We start from the raw sequence: 16,883 nt of genomic DNA on the forward strand, positions 1-16,883 counted from the left end.
ATGGTCAGCAGACGGACTTCTTGTCCATAAATCTTCAACACTAACGGAGATGGATTTGTATTAAATGAGCCCATCTCATTTTGGCTTATAAAGATATATGAGCACAGTCCCTATGATGCAAAACATTATGAAAATTCCTAAATTTGGATGAGTTAAATTAAATTAACCACACATGAGCACACCTTGCAAGTCTACGTTCAAAATTGTAGTTCAGCAAATATAGTTCAAAATAACTTCACATGGGTACTTGCAAAGTAGAACTCTTATTATTTGCTTTCTTCTGAAAAAAAGAGAACACAAAACCAAGATTTTCATGCCATTCAATTATTTATTTTATTTATTTATTTCTCCTCACTTTATTATATGTCCATGATGTTAAGGTGGGACTGATGGATCACCAGGGAAGTCGCTGACCCAAATAATCCAGAAAGGTCCCGTTGTCCTCTTCACAAAGGTTGGACAACACAGTCATGATGCCTTGTGTGCTCTCTTCGACGCTGATTTTCGGCTGCCACAAAAAAAGGATCTTGTGAAATGTAGAGAATCGGTCCTGCCAGCCCAGAACCCTCCCCTAAACAGATCAGCAGAATGCAGTTGGACCTCTTGACATAAATGTTCAACTCTAAAACAGACCAACCTCACTTTGGCTTGTACAAGCACAGCCCCTGTGATGGGTGATGATGCAAAGCATCATGTCAATCCCTAAATTTGGGTTCGTTAAGTTGAGCGTGAATGAGCAGGCCTCATCCACTTACTTCTAATCTTTGCAAAGTGGAACTTTTATTACTTGCTTTGCTGTTATGATTTCCAAAACAAATGTGTCAATCCTGCTTTGAATCTCATGTATGGCATGGACAGAGTCCTTGACATTTTGTATATAAGCCCATGCTTTCCTATAGAAAGAGCGCTCTGCAAATAGGCAGAATCACCAGTAGAAGAGATTCAAAGATGAGAAGGTAAGATTTAGTAGATTTCCTTTTAAGAGAAAATGTATTTTAACTTTTATAAGGGAAGATTGTTCAGTTTGTTCGCTTAAAGTTATTGTTCCTTCACTATCTTTACTTCTCATTCAGTGCTGTAATTCAACATGTAGTGTAACTTTAACAGACATAGTTGATGTGTCTATTTTTATACTAGCACATTATTTCATCAAACAAAGCACTAAAGACCCAAATAATCAGGATACCAACACTTTCAGGGACTCATCATTAAGTCATTCATATGTGTGGGGCCCATGATGCTCTCTGAGCTTGGTTGTTTTCTTGAAGACATTTCATTAACCAAACTAGGCAACATCATCAGTGTACTGGTATTATGTAATTTGGTAACAAAATGTTTGCAAGAAAACAAACGAGGTCATAGACCACCAAGGATCTTCATTTCAAACTTGACCTATAAATATTCTCCTTTATCATTCATATGTCTTTGAAAATGTCTGTCTATGCTGATTCATAGATAACTGAATGTGTTCTATCTTTTCCTATGTCCTGAGGAGTCCTTGGTGATCTCTGAGCTTGGTTGTTTTCTTGAAGACATTTCATTAACCAAACTAGGCAACATCATCAAGGCTAGTCATCAGTACTAGAGAACAACATCCCTAGCACTGATGATGTTACTTAGTTGGGTAATGAAACATCTACAAGAAAACAACCAAGTTCAAAAAGCACCAAGGACCTCTCATTTCAACCCTGAACTGCAAATATTCTCCCTTGTTGGTTTTCCAACTTACAATTGGGTTGTTAGTAGTATTAACAGATCCAGGGTGGATGGCCACAGTCATGATACCATCGGCTGAATATCCAAGAGACTGACACTTGGTGAGCATGTTTAGAGCAGCCTATAAGAATAAGGAAAAAAAGGCTATGAGGGGAAAATGCATTGAAGGAAAAAAGGGAAGGATAAAGTGGAGATAAAAATGTTACACAGGCCTGGAAAGGTCCATGAGGCGCATCAGCAATCAACTGAAAAATTCCTTGAGGTCACACAAAAGAGAAAATGTTTAATTATTCTTTATCTCATGCAAGCAAAATATGTGTCAGGCTTAATAACCTGTTCGGCTGTCAAAACAATATCCCATTAAATAGAGTGGTACCTCGGTTAATCATGATGAGTAGCAAACAATTTTTTTCCATAAGGATTAATGTAATGAGTCACAAAACAACTGGCACCGACATGTTCTAGCTTGTGCATTTTAGTACTAAACAAATGAAAGTACCAGGACAAAATTTTCATGTCAAAATACATTGAGCACCAATTTGATGAGTTTCAAAGAAGTTGAGTACCAAGGTACCAATGGAGCTGCTTTTTGCAAATAATTATTTGCACCATCCCAAGACAAACATTCCCACTGAAATATTTTTTATATTGTTCCTGAGGAGCAGTTGACTTTTATACAATAAATGAAAGTGGTAACATTTTGGTTGTACAAAAACAACCTGCTCAACTTACTTTTTCTCTTTTCTTTATCTCAGTCCTTACATTAGAGGTAAACCATTCTCCAAAACTAAGTGAGTTTTCTTTTTCAAAGAATCCTTTCCTACTGAATTTGAACCAAGTTCTTCTGAGGAAGAGCTCAAAAGTGGAAGGGAGCGCTTTCATACAAGACTCCTGCATCAAAATTGGGGAAACTGCTTGTAGAAGAGCACAGATGACAGCAATAAAGCATCATTGCTGACCCAGAAGTGGGACACCACGCAGGGTTGCATCTCAGCAATGGATTAATATGCATATTTAGCAGGGACACAGAAGCATGAACACATGCCCCCATGGATGAAAAAGGAGGTCCCAATACCTGCAGGCAGGTCCACATAAAATTACTCACGAGATACCTTAGAGCAGCAGTATGCAATTAGTTGATATTGGTCCCAAGCATCCATAAGTTCAATTGAACCCGCAATGCTGCTCATATTAATAATGGCTGCCTTGCTGCTGCTCAGCCCTTGACATGGGCTTCTCCGGGCTGCCTTCTTCAACAGGGGTAGGAATGCCTTGTAGAGAGAAGAAAAGAGAGAAGGAGCTGCAGTCATTTCTAAGGAAAGGAGCTGTACAATGACCGGGAAAGGTCTTCTGTCTCTTTTCCAAGGGCACCTTCAGAGACTAATCATAATCTGAACACACCCAGGAAAACTGCTATATTTCAACACTCCCTAAAAAAACCACATCCCTAATTTGCAAATCAATATACAATTTCTAGGGTTTGAGCAGCACAGTGGTACCAAGCCCCTGAGTTATACTGAATTCAATGGTTCAATTTTTTTTTCTTTTATTAAAAGTCTTCCTTTGATTGAAAGGTGTTTTGTTCCTAAACGAACCTGGCTCATTTGTAATGGACCAATGGTATTGACAGAATAAACATTCATCATATCCTTGGCATTTTCTGTTTGCAGATCGTTGAAGGTCCCAGAGGCAGCATTGTTGTATAGGATGGTCAGGCCACCTTCTCCAACACATTTCTGCACTTCTTGCTGAGCGGCCTGGATGCTTTCAAGTTTAGTAACATCTAAGGAATAAACAAGGTTATGGAAACATCAGCAACATGAAGTTCTGTAATTGCAAGGCAAAAGCTTCCTGAAACCACAGTGTGTCTTGGTGTCTCTTCCTCTAATACCAAACTTGTCCCATTTTCACATGGCTCTTGAAACTTACCTAATTGCAATACCACCAGATTCGGATGTTTGCAAGCCAACTCTCTTAGTTCCTGGAGAGAGAAAAAAGATCTTAGATTGTCCTGTGACTTAAAAGTCACAGAGAATGATATGAGCTGGATGCCAAGGAAGACAATCTCAAAAGCAGGAATGATATGTGATTTCTGCTTCATTAGATGTGTTACAAGTCTTTCTGAACCAAACAAAATTTAAGGAACTAAATTAAAGCTTAATGCAATTTAGGATCTTAATCCATTCAACTAACCCAACCCAACCAACCATATATTGCTCCCTCAAAACCCTCTACACTCTACTGTAGATTCAAAGCTTTTAAGGGGACCCCCCCACTATAAAATTAATGGCTCAGTCCTGAATTCACCCTTGAATTCTGAGTCTTATCTTGTAGAAGAGCTTATCTATTCAATCTTTATCTGGACAATTAGGAGCAAAATAGCCCATTGGTGGACAAACAACTTGATCTACTCACATTTTGTTTTCTAGGAATATAATGCATGAAGCAGAGTATTTATGGCAGAGCTTGCCCCTGGGATACGATCAAAAAAATTCATAGAGAGATGTAATAGATTTTGTTGATATGAAGTAGATTTAATTACATGTTCTTTTCACTGTCTCACTTACCTTTTGCATTATGCCTTAATTTATTTTGCTTGATATTTTCCTCTACTTAACTCTATTCCTCTGCTTTGAATGGCATTGTTTTTTTAAAAAAATATTTTTGGTTGAATATAAGAAACAAATTATGCTATAGAGAAGAAGAAACAACGGGGATTATGCAGTGAGAAAAATTAATACATAATAACCAAGTCAATAGAATTTAAGGAAAAGGAAAAAAGAAAAGGGGAACTCTATACTGTTTAAACAGAAGGAATTCCATTTGCATTTTACTTAGCACTGCCTGCTGCGAAAGGAAAGAACATAATTGTAAGTGTACGTGTGTCAGAATATTCCTGGGATATTCAAAATGCAAGGTTGACATTCAGCCTCAATTCAAATTCCGAATCACTATTTCCAACCCATCCTGTACTAACTAATTCTTACCTCGGTTTCTTTTCCTTCCAGATCAAGAGTTGTAGCAAAGACCCATTTGGGTGGATAGGGCAGCTCCAGAAATCTCTTCACCAGACCCAGACCAATCCCTCGATCAGATCCAGTCACCAGAACACTGAAAACACAGAAATCCATTGATTTTGCCATCTCTCCAGGAGCTGCAGCTTCTGCTTGCAACTTGCGCAGTGGTATGTTTCAAATGCTTCTTCTCACAATTGGAGATATAACATTATAATGAATGGACAACACCCACCTTTAGATCTTTTGGGGAACTGTATTTATTATTACATTTGTTTGCTGCCAACTCCCAGCGACTCTGTCCACAACTATTTTAATTATTTCAAAAACCAGCATTGCTTGCCTATAACTGAAGGAACAATCAGGAAAACAAGCTGCTGCTCTACGGAATATATTTATGACTTACTTGCACCCACGGCTGTAATGTATTTCCTAGGACACTCCTGTTTCTGAATTCATCCCTGGAAAAAGAGTGGAAAGGCATGCCTTGCCTTAAATGTCATTCTTCACGGTCAGTTTGTATCCAGAAGTTGTGACAGAGCCACACTTTTCATGGGAAAGTGCCACCAAGGAGCTGGCTTACCTTCAACCCTGTTCCTTGTGAAATCTGGTTCCCACCCAGTCAATGTACAGATCTGCCACAATATCTTGCACAGTGGGAGAAGTTAGGAATGTCCCTTCCTTGGTTTCTTTTCTCTGCCTGTCAGGCAGCAGCTGGCTTTGTCTCCCTTATTTGATCTTTCTCTAGGCAGCCAACATGATGATACGGACAACAAAGGAGACATTCTGGACTACCCAGAACAGATTGAGAAAATGGCAGAAAGGGCACCACTGACCTATTTGGACAGGGACAAAACTATAAGTACCTTTATTGAAAGAGAAAACTCTGGAAAGTTTGTGGGATTTTTTTTGCTGTAAATGGAAAAAGTCTCCATCGCCTGTTGTCTGTTACGAGCTGAAACATCTGGGTGAAACTGATGGACCACCAGGGAGTTGGGCAGCCCAACCAATCCACCAAGGTCCTCTTTGTCCTCTTCACAAAGCTTGGACAAGATTGTCATGATGTCTTGTGTGCTCTTTTCCATGCTCATTTCCAGCTGCCCCCAAAAAAGATCTCATGAAGTTTAGAGAATCAATTTGGCCCAGCCCAGAATCCTTACCCTGGTAAGGATTTATGGTCAGCAGACGGACTTCTTGTCCATAAATCTTCAACACTAACTGAGATGGATTTGTATTAAATGAGCCCATCTCATTTTGGCTTATAAAGATATATGAGCACAGTCCCTATGATGCAAAACATTATGAAAATTCCTAAATTTGGATGAGTTAAATTAAATTAACCACACATAAGCACACCTTGCAAGTCTACATTCAAAATTGTAGTTCAGCAAATATAGTTCAAAATAACTTCACATGGGTACTTGCAAAGTAGAACTTGTTAAGCCTGGATTCCCCAATGGGTGTTAAGGAAAACAAACTAAACAGAACGTGCAGCGAAGTCAGATAGGAAGACAGGTAAATGTGTGAGATAAGTTTTCTAGTTAACACGCAGTAAAAATACAGATACGCTTGTGCTATCAAAAATATAGTTTATTCCATTTAAGAATTATAGCATAGTCATATAAACGGTCCATTAGTCATATATCAATTTCAGTCAATTCTTGTCGGGGATACTCTATTTGCAAAGTCCGTGTTGAATAGCCAATGTCAGTTCACTTACAATAAATCAGTCCAATCTTTATTTTCTCTCCGTTGAGAAAATCAACACTCCTTCTTCTCTCCCCTTTCCAGCAAGAACGCAGTCATCAATCCATCAAGTAATTAGGGATCAGTAAGCCAGAGAGAGAGCTGGAATTGCCTCGCTTCTTATATAGTGCTTTTACAACCACACCCTCAATTACATTCTTGCAGTTAAAGTTACACACACTTTAATTAACAAACCATGATACCTTATTTATTATTTTTACCCAAACCAGTTAGGGTAAACAATGTTATCCCTAACAGAACTCTTATTTGCTTTCTTCTGAAAAAAAGAGAACACAAAACCAAGATTTTCATGCCATTCAATTATTTATTTATTTTTTTCTCCTCGCTTTATTATATGTCCATGATGTTAAGGTGGGACTGATGGATCACCAGGGAAGTCGCTGACCCAAATAATCCAGAAAGGTCCCGTTGTCCTCTTCACAAAGGTTGGACAACACAGTCATGATGCCTTGTGTGCTCTCTTCCACGCTGATTTCCGGCTGCCACAAAAAAAGAATCTTGTGAAACATAATCGGTCCTGCCAGCCCAGAACCCTCCCCTAAACAGATCAGCAGAATGCAGTTGGACCTCTTGACATAAATGTTCAACTCTAAAACAGACCAACCTCATTTTGGCTTGTACAAGCACAGCCCCTGTGATGGGTGATGATGCAAAGCATCATGTCAATCCCTAAATTTGGGTTCGTTAAGTTGAGCATGAATGAGCAGGCCTCATCCACTTACTTCTAATATTTGCAAAGTGGAACTTTTATTACTTGCTTTGCTGTTATGATTTCCAAAACAAATGTGTCAATCCTGCTTTGAATCTCATGTATGGCATGGACAGAGTCCTTGACATTTTGTATATAAGCCCATGCTTTCCTGTAGAAAGAGCGCTCTGCAAATAGGCAGAATCACCAGTAGAAGAGATTCAAAGATGAGAAGGTAAGATTTAGTAGATTTCCTTTTAAGAGAAAATGTATTTTAACTTTTATAGGGGAAGATTGTTCAGTTTGTTCGCTTAAAATTATTGTTCCTTCACTATCTTTACATCTCATTCAGTGCTTTAATTCAACATGTAGTGTAACTTTAACAGACGTAGTTGATGTGTCTATTTTTATACTAGCACATTATTTCATCAAACAAAGCACTAAAGACCCAAATAATCAGGATACCAACACTTTCAGGGACTCATCATTAAGTTATTCATATGTGTGGGGCCCATGATGCTCTCTGAGCTTGGTTGTTTTCTTGAAGACCTTTCATTAACCAAACTAGGTAACATCATCAGTGTACTGGTATTATGTAATTTGGTAACAAAATGTTTGCAAGAAAACAAACGAGGTCATAGACCACCAAGGATCTTCATTTCAACCTTGACCTACAAATATTCTCCTTTATCATTCATATGTCTTTGAAAATGTCTGTCTATGCTGATTCATAGATAACTGAATGTGTTCTATCTTTTCCTATGTCCTGAGGAGTCCTTGGTGATCTCTGAGCTTAGTTGTTTTCTTGAAGACATTTCATTAACCAAACTAGGCAACATCATCAATGCTAGTAATCAGTACTAGAGAACAACATCCCTAGCACTGATGATGTTACTTAGTTGGGTAATGAAACATCTACAAGAAAACAACCAAGTTCAGAAAGCACCAAGGACCTCTCACTTCAACCCTGAATTGCAAATATTCTCCCTTATTGGTTTTCCAACTTACACGTGAGTTGAGAGTAGTATTAACAGATCCAGGGTGGATGGCCACAGTCATGATACCATCGGCTGAATATCCAAGAGACTGACACTTGGTGAGCATGTTTAGAGCAGCCTATAAAAATAAGGAAAAAAAGACTATGAGGGGAAAATGCATTGAAGGAAAAAAGGGAAGGATAAAGTGGAGATAAAAATGTTACACAGGCCTGGAAAGGTCCATGAGGCGCATCAGCAATCAACTGAAAAATTCCTTGAGGTCACACCAGAGTGAAAATGTTTAATTATTCTTCATCTCATGCAAGCAAAATATGTGTCAGGGTCTGCTTAATAACCTGTTCGGCCTGTCAAAACAATATCCCATTAAATAGAGTGGTACCTCGGTTAATCATGATGAGTAGCAAACAATTTTTTTCCGTAAGGATTAATGTAATGAGTCACAAAGCAACTGGCACCGACATATTCTAGCTTGTGCATTTTAGTACCAAACAAATGAAAGTACCAGGACAAAATTTTCATGTCAAAATACATTGAGCACCAATTTGATGAGTTTCAAAGAAGTTGAGTACCAAGGTACCAATGGAGCTGCTTTTTGCAAATAATTATTTGCACCATCCCAAGACAAACATTCCCACTGAAATATTTTTTATATTGTTCCTGAGGAGCAGTTGACTTTTATACAATAAATGAAAGTGGTAACATTTTGGTTGTACAAAAACAACCTGCTCAACTTAGTTTTTCTCTTTTCTTTATCTCAGTCCTTACATTAGAGGTAAACCATTCTCCACAACTAAGTGAGTTTTCTTTTTCAAATAATCCTTTCCTACTGAATTTGAACCAAGTTCTTGTGAGGAAGAGCTCAAAAGTGGAAGGGAGGGCTTTCATACAAGACTCCAGCATCAAAACTGGGGAAACTGCTTGTAGAAGAGCACAGATGACAGCAATAAAGCATCATTGCTGACCCAGAAGTGGGACACCACACAGGGTTGCATCTCAGCAATGGATTAATATGCATATTTAGCAGGGACACAGAAGCATGGACACATGCCCCCCTGGATGAAAAAGGAGGTCCCAATACCTGCAGGCAGGTCCACATAAAAGAACACATGAGATACCTTAGAGCAGCGGTATCCAAGTACTTGAGATTGGTCCCAAAGAGCCATAAGTTCAATTGAACCCGCAATGCTGCTCATATTAATAATGGCTGCCTTGCTTCTGCTCAGCCCTTGACATGGGCTTCTCCGGGCTGCCTTCTTCAACAGGGGTAGGAATGCCTTGTAGAGAGAAGAAAAGAGAAGGAGCTGCAGTCATTTCTAAGGAAAAGAGCTGTACAATGACCGGGAAAGGTCTTCTGTCTCTTTTCCAAGGGGACCTTCAGAGACTCATCATAATCTGAACACACCCAGGAAAACTGCTATATTCCAACACTCCCTAAAAAAACCACATCCCTAATTTGCAAGTCAATATACAATTTCTAGGGTTTGAGCACCACAGTGATACCAAGCCCCTGAGTTATACTAAATTCAATGGTTCAATCTTTTTTTTTTCTTTTATTAAAAGTCTTCCTTTGATTGAAAGGTGTTTTGTTCCTAAACAAACCTGGCTCATTTGTAATGGACCAATGGTATTGACAGAATAAACATTCATCATATTCTTGGCATTTTCTGTTTGCAGGTCAGTGAAAGTCCAAATGCCGGCATTGTTGTATAGGATGGTCAGGCCACCTTCTCCAACACATTTCTGCACTTCTTGCTGAGCGGCCTGGATGCTTTCAAGTTTAGTAACATCTAAGGAATAAACAAAGTTATGGAAACATCAGTAACATGAAGTTCTGTAGTTGCAAGGCAAAAGCTTCCTGAAACCACAGTGTCTCTTGGTGTCTCTTCACACCACTAACCACCTTCAAACTTCAAAGAAAACTTTTATGATCACACAAGTCGACCTAGTTTTTCTGCTCTGAACTGACTCCCGCAGAGCGCTAAACTCAGATGGTCTTCACACACTATATCCAAATCGTGGCTTTATAACCAAAAGCACAAACTCACAACTGATTCTGTTTCTCCAACACTCAACCCCAGACCGACAATTGAAATCACTTGCATTGCGATGGGCGACTATAGAAATTGAATAAAACAATTAAAATATAAAGATGCACATGAGGTCTTCCTGGACCCTACAAACTAATATAAAGTTTGCCTAATACATAACCCATCAGGGCTGCAAAAAGATTCCATCAGTTTACAGATTCTCGGGACAGTTTGGCGTTCAGTTCTGAGGGTCGGAAGTCCACATTTCTTAAAGCTGCTGTGTACAGTCTCTTCCCTTCTCAAAGCAGAGGTGCAGATGTTCCTTTATGTCAGATGTCCATGCATGGAGCTTTATCTGACTGCCCACCTCTTGGAAGGGGAAGCAGTTTATCTTTATTTAACTGGGGTGGTGGTGGTCACACAACAATCTACCCCAACTCAAAGTAACCACTGTGAACCAAGCCACAACCATCACCACCAACAACTGAGTTTATTGTTTAACCATCGGATCATATCAACAGTATATATGTGAAGTCTTTCAACACCAAAGTCGCAGAGTCTTTCTTCAAATCGAACAGCCTGTAATTGCAGATACTTGCCATGAGACCTAGTTGTTCAGAACATCCTCACATGCTATTCTAACATGTGGAGGCATGTAAGTTAAATTCTCTTCTCTCTGGGAAGCTGACTTTCATGAACCCTGTTAGGGATATACACCCTAGCAGAACCTGCACGGCAGTCAGGCAGGCAGGCAAATATGTGAGATAAACGTTGTTGTAGTTTACACTCAGTAAAACAGATACAATGTGCTAGTTAAATAGTTTATTCCAGTAAGATTTATAGCATAGTCAAACAGTCCATATATCATACACTAGTTCAGTCCGTCCGGGGATTAATCAGTTGCAAAGTCCAGTGTCGTAAAAGAGGTCAGTAAACTTACAAAATCAGTCCAGCAATATATCTCCTTGCAGTTAGAGATATGAAGAAGTCAAACCTCTTTTCTTCCTTCAGCAACAGCAGGGAAAACACGCAGTTATCAAACCATCAATCCATCATCGTCTGCAAGCAATCCAGTAAGCCAGCAATACAGTAAGCTAACAGGTTCTCTTGCTTCCTCTTATGGCGGTTTTACCACCGCACCCAAAATTACATGCTTTGCTGTTTAAAGTGACACACACTTTAACTTACAATCATAGTCTATATATATAATTTTACTCAAACTACGTTAGGTAACCTATGTTATTCCTAACATACTCCCCTTTTGGGTAATATAATAATATATATATATCTATTTACATCTTTAAACCATAGTTGTCACAACTTTCTTTATGTTTGACTGAACCTTGGGCTTTTGTAAATTGATCGGCAATATTTTCTTCAGTCATGCAATATTCCAATCTTATCAAACCATTTTTTACAGATTGTCTTACATTCAGATATCTAAGGTCTGTATGCTTAGATCTCGTTTTCACAGCAATATTTGTAGCCAACCGTATGGCTGTTTGATTGTCCTCATAAACTACAATAGAATCATTAACAGTTATTCCCATATCCAATAACAACTGTTTATACAGAATTAAATCAGTACATAATAAAGATAGACATGAAAATTCTGCTTCCATTGTGGACATACTTATGTGTTGCTGTCTAATTGATCTCCAACCAATCAGTGCTTTACCTAAAAGTATAGCTGTACCTGAAGTTGATTTCCTAGTGTTTATGTCTGTTGCAAAACTTGCATCAGATAATCTTTTGGCTCCAAATACAATGCATAGTGCATTGTTCTTTTAAGATATCTTAATATACGCTTTGTCGCTTGTCAGTGTCGTTCAGTGGGTTCAGCGTTGAATCTTGCCAATTGATTAATGCCATAGGCAATATCTGGCCTTGACCAATTACTAATGTATGATAAACTACCAATTAGTGATTGATAAATAGTCTTATCGAATTTTGGACTTTGAGCATCAGTGTGGCCAAATTCCTGACTCATTGGAATTTTAGCCGGCTTACAAAGTTCCATCTTGTATGTTTTTAGTAATTGATAAATCTTATCCTCTTGAGATATCTTATAGCCACTTTTGGTTTTATTTATTGTCAATCCTAGATACTGTTTTATCTCTCCTAATTGCTTTAATTTTATCCTCTTACCTAATAATGATATTATTTCAGTAGCTTCATTATTAGTTTTTGTAATTAATGCAATATCATCTGTAAACAACAATAATAATGACACTGTTCCATTTTTCTCTCTCTTAAATACACATGGATCAGCTAAACCTGCTTTAAACCCTATATTGTTTAACTCCTTAACAATATATTGGTTCCATTCGTAACCAGATTGTTTTAATCCATAGAGACTCTTTTTAAGTTTCCAACAGTCATTATTAGTTTTATCATCCTTAATTCCTACTGGTTTCTTTAAATATATAGTTTGCTGCAATGGCGCATGCAGATAGGCAGTTTCTACATCTAAGTGATTTATAATATAATTCTTCTTAGCTGCCCACACTAAAGCTGCTCTCAAGGTTGTTGCTTTTAGACTCGGTGCAAATACTTCATCATAATCACATGCAGTTTGATTAAATCCTTGAGCTACCAACCTAGCCTTATGGATAAAAGTCCCATTTTTACCTGTTTTTAATTTAAATATCCATTTACAGCCAATGGACTTTTCACCTGGAGGTAATTTAACATTTTCATAAACTTCCATTTGTTTTAATGAATTTAATTCTTTCTCCATTGCTCTTTGCCAATTTTCTTGTTCCTTTGCTGGATACATTCTAAGTTCTTCAACAGTAGTTGGAACTTTACTAACTTGGCAAATTACACTTGCTTGGTACCTATCAGGTGGTCTGGTTTCACGTGTTGTTCGTCTAGGTATTACAGGGCTTACAGGTGGACTTTCATGTACTACCTGTTCCTGGTTATCTATTTCTTCCTGTTCATCTATTTCTTCCTCTTCTGGTCCTATGTGCTCTTCCTGTACTTCCTCTTTAATTGTACTCTTCTTATTACTGATATGCTGTTTTGATCTTTTGTAGGTTTCTCTGATTACTTCCTTACTTAAATCTTGTTCCAGTTTTTCCCATCCTACATGTTCAAGGAATTGTGCACTAGCACTACAGTAAACTCTAGGTGTACCTTTTTCCCAGAATCTGTATGATTTGTGATTAGATTCATAACCTACAAAGTATAACTTTTTAGCCCTATGCTGCCCCTTATGTCTCAGTTGTGTAGGAATATGCACCCATGCTGGTGCTCCAAATGTGTGCATATAGCTTAGGTCAGGTTTTCTACCATGCCACCGTGTGAATGGTAATTCACCTGTTGTTGAGTTAACAACATTATTCAAATATGATTACCACACATTATTGCTTCTCCCCACAAAGTTTCAGGTAATCCTGAATCCGACAACATAGTACGAGCCATTGCCTGTATTGTTTGGCCTCGTCTTTCTATAAAGGAATTATGTTGTGGCCTATATGGTGCAGACTTTTTATGTTCAACACCTGCCATCTTCAGTCTATTTTGGAATTTATTATTTATAAATTCCATACCATTATCAGTTACAAGAGTTACTAGTTTCCTTTTAGTTTTTCTTTCTGCAAACTTCAACCAATTAAAGAAATTCTGATATGTTTCCGTTTTACTCTTCATTAAATAACAGAAACCATATCTAGAATAATGATCCATTATACTTAATATGTAACGAGCACCTCCCACACTTGGTTTTTTAGGACCTATAATATCAGCAAATACGACCTCTAGAGGTTCCTTTGTCTTAAATCCATTTATTCTATTTGCTGGTATTACCTTGCTTTTTTCTTGACTGCAAGTATTGCAGTGCAAATACTTACTGCAAGGCTTAAGTTTTATACCTTCAGACAGTTCAACCGTTTGTTTGAGCATTTTAAAATTTATATGCCCTAAACGTCTGTGTAACAAATGTATGCATTCATCATGAGGTTTAACGTTATTATAAACTGTGTTAGCTACCTCTAATGAATTATCATTTAACACATACAATTCACCTTTTAAAGTTGCAGTCACTTTTTTACCTTCCTTTTCTATTATGCAGTTTTCTCCCCTAAAGGTAACTACATAACCTAGTTTAACCAAAACTCTAACCGAAAGCAAATTAAACTTAAGTTGTGGTACATATAACATTTTTACATTTTCTTTTATGCAAGAACAATGTGCAATACCTTAACCTTTTGCTTTCATTTTCCAGCCATTAGCTAACGATATCTGCTGTGAACTCGTGGACATCTTAACAAATCTTTTCTTATCTTTCGTTATGCAGTGCGATGCTCCACTATCTACAACCCATAAATTATTATTCACAGTTTCGTTGCTGTACATGGCTAACTCAAAGCATTTTTTATCCTTTTGATGCCTTTTAGCATTCTGGCTGGTATTGTGGTGTTTTCCTTTCTTGCAGAATCTAGCCAAATGTCCTTTTCCTCCACAATTAAAACATTTTCTAATTGTATAGGCTGTCGAAGATTCTTTATCTTCTTGTTTTGGTTGTTCCCTTCTGAGTTGATCCCTTTCAAGCCTTCTCCTGGCTTCTTCAATTAATCTGCCAGTAATGTCAGTTAATGTGAGGTTATCTTTTGGCAGTACTTCCAGTGAAGTTACATAGTCGTCATAACTCTCATCTAACGAAGACAAAATTATATAAATCTGATGTAGTACTGTGAAGATAAGTTCTTTTTCATGCAGTTCCTGAAAAATTCTCTTCATTGTGTTTATATGATTCAACATGTCTCCATTCTTTTGAAGATTTGTTCTGAACAGTTTCCGTGTAAGATTTATATGTGCTCCTACACTGTCTCGAACATAAATCTTCTTTAAATTCTCCCAACATTTCGCAGCTGTTTCTTCTCCACGAATATGGACAAGCTGCTGGTCAGAGAGTGTCAGTCCTATTATACAGAGAGCTTGCTCATTCTTTAGTTTATATTCTTGTATTTTCTGGGCATCATCCTCATCCTCCGGATCCCATGCATCTACCTCTGGTGGGTTTTGTATTATACTCCACAAACCTTCTCTGCGTAGAAGTAGGCTGCATTTCATAGACCATGAAACATAGTTTGTTCCATCCAGTTTGGATATTAGAGACAAACTTGGTAAATTGACTTGTGCCATCTTTTTCTGGATATTAAACTATAATTAATAAACCACAGCTGTCTGTTTACAGTATTGTGTAACTACACAAATTCTCACTTTATATAAGCCTGTTATATCCTGGTTAGTCTGACTGTGCAGCTGGGCCCATAACCAGTGTTAGGGATATACAGCCTAGCAGAACCTGCACGGCAGTCAGGCAGGCAGGCAAATATGTGAGATAAACGTTGTTGTAGTTTACACTCAGTAAAACAGATACAATGTGCTAGTTAAATAGTTTATTCCAGTAAGATTTATAACATAGTCAAACAGTCCATATATCATACACTAGTTCAGTCCGTCCGGGGATTAATCAGTTGCAAAGTCCAGTGTCGTAAAAGAGGTCAGTAAACTTACAAAATCAGTCCAGCAATATATCTCCTTGCAGTTAGAGATATGAAGAAGTCAAACCTCTTTTCTTCCTTCAGCAACAGCAGGGAAAACACGCAGTTATCAAACCATCAATCCATCATCGTCTGCAAGCAATCCAGTAAGCCAGCAATACAGTAAGCTAGCAGGTTCTCTTGCTCCCTCTTATGGCGGTTTTACCACCGCACCCAAAATTACATGCTTTGCTGTTTAAAGTGACACACACTTTAACTTACAATCATAGTCTATATATATTATTTTACTCAAACTACGTTAGGTAACCTATGTTATTCCTAACAAACCCAACCAATGATGTTTACAGCTTTGGTTAGTTCTGAGAATAACTTTGAATTTTGTTGCTCTGGACATTCCTCTAATACCAAACTTGTCCCATTTTCACATGGCTCTTGAAACTTACCTAATTGCAATACCACCAGATTCGGATGTTTGCAAGCCAACTCTCTTAGTTCCTGGAGAGAGAAAAAAGATCTTAGATTGTCCTGTGACTTAAAATTCACAGAGAATGATATGAGCTGGATGCCAAGGAAGACAATCTCAAAAGCAGGAATGATATGTGATTTCTGCTTCATTAGATGTGTTACAAGTCTTTCTGAACCAAACAAAATTTAAGAAACTAAATTAAAGCTTAATGCAATTTAGAATCTTAATCCATTCAACTTAACCCAACCCAACCATATATTGCTCCCCTCAAAACCCTCTACACTCTACTGTAGATTCAAAGCATTTTAAGGGGGAAACCCCCCCCACTATAAAATTAATGGTTCAGTCCTGAATTCACCCTTGAATTCTGAGTCTTATCTTGTAGAATAGCTTATCTATTCAATCTTTATCTGGACAATTAGGAGCAAAATAGCCCATTGGTGGACAAACAACTTGATCTACTCACATTTTGTTTTCTAGGAATATAATGCATGAAGCAGAGTATTTATGACAGAGCTTGCCCCTGGGATACGATCAAAAAAATTCATAGAGAGATGTAATAGATTTTGTTGATATGAAGTAGATTTAATTACATGTTCTTTTCACTGTCTCACTTACCTTTTGCATTATGCCTTAATTTATTTTGCTTGATATTTTCCTCTACTTAACTCTCTCATTCCTCTGCTTTGAATGG

At 37.8% G+C, this 16,883-nt stretch overlaps 2 protein-coding genes across 3 annotated transcripts in view; both read right to left on the bottom strand.

Annotated features, from left to right (window-relative positions):
- Positions 1-320: 320 nt before the first annotated feature.
- LOC148129830 (uncharacterized) lies at positions 321-4,863 on the bottom strand. Its single transcript, XM_087971563.1, has 6 exons — positions 4,704-4,863; positions 3,646-3,697; positions 3,312-3,499; positions 2,829-2,987; positions 1,730-1,837; positions 321-508 (listed from the first exon to the last, which is right to left on the bottom strand). Exons 1-6 carry the CDS (start codon positions 4,857-4,859, stop codon positions 395-397), a joined length of 777 nt encoding a protein of 258 aa, XP_087827689.1. The 5' UTR covers positions 4,860-4,863; the 3' UTR covers positions 321-394.
- A 1,918-nt stretch (positions 4,864-6,781) lies between these two features.
- LOC148129831 (uncharacterized) overlaps positions 6,782-16,883 on the bottom strand; it is a 14,299-nt gene continuing 4,197 nt past the window's right edge. The window contains exons 1-6 of one of the 2 annotated variants that reach the window (XM_087971566.1): positions 16,656-16,822; positions 16,167-16,218; positions 9,783-9,970; positions 9,299-9,457; positions 8,194-8,301; positions 6,782-6,976 (exon numbers count right to left, since the gene is read on the bottom strand). In XM_087971566.1, coding sequence (XP_087827692.1) covers positions 6,863-6,976; positions 8,194-8,301; positions 9,299-9,457; positions 9,783-9,970; positions 16,167-16,218; positions 16,656-16,682 — 648 coding nt within the window. In that variant the 5' untranslated portion in view covers positions 16,683-16,822 and the 3' untranslated portion in view covers positions 6,782-6,862. Of the gene's footprint in view, positions 6,977-8,193; positions 8,302-9,298; positions 9,458-9,782; positions 9,971-16,166; positions 16,219-16,655; positions 16,823-16,883 lie in introns of those variants that run through there. The other variant, XM_087971567.1, reaches the window with a different exon arrangement.

This window comes from Notechis scutatus, chromosome 9 (assembly GCF_049901735.1).
Source record: "Notechis scutatus isolate UNSWTSFEM ecotype Mainland chromosome 9, rNotScu1.2, whole genome shotgun sequence".
NCBI classification, from domain to species: Eukaryota; Metazoa; Chordata; class Lepidosauria; order Squamata; family Elapidae; genus Notechis; species Notechis scutatus.

Excerpts from the sequence above, each read along its gene's own strand:
- LOC148129830 (XM_087971563.1), bottom strand. The coding sequence starts at position 4,859 with ATGGCAAAATCAATGGATTTCTGTGTTTTCAGTGTTCTGGTGACTGGA. Across the intron at positions 3,500-3,645 it reads TCTGGTGGTATTGCAATTAG|ATGTTACTAAACTTGAAAGC; the intron begins GTAAGTTTCAAG and ends TTTATTCCTTAG. Across the intron at positions 1,838-2,828 it reads TTGCATACTGCTGCTCTAAG|GCTGCTCTAAACATGCTCAC; the intron begins GTATCTCGTGAG and ends TTATTCTTATAG.